This window comes from Plasmodium gonderi, assembly GCF_002157705.1.
Source record: "Plasmodium gonderi DNA, contig: Pgo-contig_237, whole genome shotgun sequence".
Lineage (NCBI taxonomy): Eukaryota > Apicomplexa > Aconoidasida > Haemosporida > Plasmodiidae > Plasmodium > Plasmodium gonderi.
The window spans coordinates 14,549-18,094 of NW_021629149.1; the positions used below are offsets into that span (position 1 = coordinate 14,549).

The window sequence follows — 3,546 nt, forward strand, 5'->3', positions numbered from 1 at the left end:
ATGAGCGAGATTAATCAATTCTTTTCATTGTTACTCTTTTAAATAATTCTATTATTAAAAAAAATTAATATTTTATTATGCAATAATTAAATAGTATATTCTAATATGATTAAGAACTGTGAATGTTGTTAATCAACTTTAATAATAAATACGGTTACTCTATATTATTTAATAATAATTGCTACTTTATCTTTAATCTATAGTGTAAAGTTTTGTGCAACAACAATATATAAAAATGTATTTCCCAATTTATTATTAATTTATATGTCGTAAACATAACAATCCCATGTTATACATGTGAATAATTCAAGAACAGAATTCTTTGCTCCACTGTATGAAAAACATCTACAAATAGTTAGTAACAAAAAAAAATAAAATCTTGCATTTGAATAGCAATGCAAAATGTATAACCTAGAATTATTATGGTCCCAGAACTATATGGAAACAATTATACGTTATATTTTAATGCATATATATATATATATATATTAATACATTCTTAAAATTTTGACAAAATATGTTTCTTGTGTAACATAAAATTATACATGTTAAACTGAAATAATTTAAACCTAACTAATTATGTAAAAAATAGAATTCTAAATTATAATATTTTATTTTTTAGTTATAATTATAAAAGTACATATGAAATTTTGGCTTCATATTTTCTTACATAAAATATAGACAGGAAAAAGGAAACAACGTATTATATATATTGCTCTGTTATTATATTAAACTGAATTATAATAAACTTCAAATGGAATAAAAATATATTATACACAAATTAGTGTCATCAATGTTCGTAGAGCCCATGTTATTTCCATTGAATTAAAAATGTTAAACACGTTTAACATAAGCATATAAACTAGTCATATTAACGAGTACAAAAAAATAAATTTACAAATATAATACAAAAATTAATAGGAACTAAATAAAATACAATAAGGAAGATAATGCCTAAAGAGACAATTAAATAGAAAACGTTAATATTTATGATTAACTTGTTAAAATGAATGTGCATACAATGAATCAATAGATATATTTTTTTTACTTAAATTAATTAAAATCAATCAAATTTTCACAAGAAAATTTCAAAATGTACTATTTTTTATCTATAAATTTCTTAATATTATTTTTTATTAAACTATCTATATAAATTTTATGTGCCATTTTTTTATATCTGTTGTTTTTTTATCTCTCATTTCTTAATTTTTCAGTAAAGTAAAATTATTTTTATCACACGAATATATACGTATAATTAACAGATTTTTCCCACGATTTTTTAGACAAATTAATTTTTTCTGTTATAAAATTATGTGAAAGTTTACTTTTAACTATTATAATTAAGTCCTTCATCTCTAAGTTTTTTTATGCGTGTATCACTTCTAGATGTTCAATATTCATTGACTTGGAATACATATTACTTATTTTTGAAATTATTTAAATAATTGAAGTATTTCTTTTTATGTCATTACTTTTACTGTTACCTTCTTCCTCATAATACGATTTACTCAAATAATAATACAATGTTTTCTTACATAAATGGTTGTTCGAAATGTTTTCATATCATACACTTAATTAACCAAAATAATCACGCCTAGGTTCATATGATAAATATACCTCACTTATTGAGGGATTTGTATGTTCTAATTCTGACCCATATTCTGATAATTCTTCTTCGTCTTTATTACAATAATTACTCTCATATTCTCTTTTTCTTTCATCCATTTTATTTAATTGCGACCCTAATGAAGTAGACTAATAAAAAAAAAAAAAAAAAAACTCACGAAGATTTTGCTTCATAATTACACGTATAAATGTATAGTATAAATATTATCACGAAGTTTTTATTCCATAATATATAATTCTAAGTTACCATAAAGAAAAATATAAGGAAGGAAGCTACCAGAACTATTGAAGTACCCAGAATTAAGTGACGAAAATGCTTTGGATATAGTATATCATATATTCTTTGGAGAAAATTAGAAGAATCGACAATATCCTCACGAGGTGTAAGTATAGTTCTAGAATCATTATGACGGACATCATAACTTTCATGTGAAACGTGAACTACTGTTTGATAATGTATAGGATCTGCTTTATATAGAGATTCTTTCTCTTCTGAAGATTCTAATGTTAAAGTCCTTGAATCTGATGGAATTGGTAATCCCGGACTTTGTGAATCTTTAGAATTTTGACTTGACAAATCTTGACCTGGTGAATCTTGTATTGGTGATTCTGCAGGACCTGAATTTGGTAGACTTACTGCATTTTCAGGTTTTTCACTTTTTAAAGTTTCTTCATTTTCTACTTTCCTCACATTTACATCCATTACATTTTCATGTCCTTCATTTTTACATTCATATAATTTACTTATTAATTCATCTGGTTTATAGCTAGGAGAACAATCAGCGTAATTAGGACCTGAAGACCAAAATATAAAACCCTTACAGTCTTGCTTCTTATACTTTTTATACAAGGCATTAATGTTATTAAGTTATGTAATATACATATTACATTTTTCTTTAACTCCTTGGATGATAATACCTTTAATAGTACTATATTTTTTTAGGTAAATATAAGAAAGTTTTCTATTTTTCCATTCTTCTAAACTAACATTATAGTCATGTGTTTAATATGCAATTATGTTGTTTAACTTCAGCATTAACCTTATTCATTACATCAATAAGATTTTTAAAAAATGGTATATTACCTGTTTTTTCTGAATCTTTTTTATATATATATCCTACTTTATCATGCAACCAATAAGTTAAATAATCACAATAATCATAACGCTTTCTCCAATCATTAACTTGGGGGATTTTTCTTAAGTAATTAATTAGGTGACCGCAAAGATCATTGATCTCATTATAATCATTATGTTTGTCCACACTGTTACAATAATTAATTGAATTAGATTTTTCATCATCTTTAAAAAATTCTTCAAAAATATTATTAAGATTTAAGCTCTTTGAAACGTCGTCCTGAAAATGGCAGAAACAGTGATGTCGTATGTACTAAAACAAGTTTTTAACAATAAATATATAAATTTTGCTATATTAGAAAGAATTTATGTAATCGCTAAGGAATAAATAATAATCTGTGTGTATATATTTACCAAATTATCCGTAGTTGTTTGATTCACCATTTTTTTTTATCATAATTTTGAAATTCTATATGTTTTCAAACTACATGCACTAATATATAAAACATTCTTGAAATCTAAATATATACACACTGGTTGACAATATTATTTACTAATATATTACACTATTTTTCTTGAACTCTATTTAAGTAAAAAGGATCCATTTTTAAATATTATAAGAAAAAAACCCAAAACAACAAAAACATTAAAAGATATATAACAATATAGGAAATGCAGTAACTGCTTAGTTATTTAATTGTTATATTATAGCGCCAATTATAAATTAATGAAGATATTCTTAATTTCTTTGTTGAATTATATATAAAATGATTTATCCTATTTTTTGAATATTTTTTAAATACAATTTCAAATATTGTTGATATTAAATGATTTTGCCGTAATAA

General features: G+C 23.3%; 1 protein-coding gene across 1 annotated transcript; it reads right to left on the reverse strand.

The window, feature by feature from the left end:
- Positions 1 to 1,575: 1,575 nt before the first annotated feature.
- Positions 1,576 to 3,145, reverse strand: PGO_002235 (variable surface protein; the record flags this gene model as incomplete). The annotated part of the gene is made up of 4 exons (XM_028691096.1): positions 1,576 to 1,755; positions 1,874 to 2,464; positions 2,655 to 3,014; positions 3,116 to 3,145. 4 exons carry the CDS (start codon positions 3,143 to 3,145, stop codon positions 1,576 to 1,578), a joined length of 1,161 nt encoding a protein of 386 aa, XP_028546897.1.
- Positions 3,146 to 3,546: the final 401 nt, after the last annotated feature.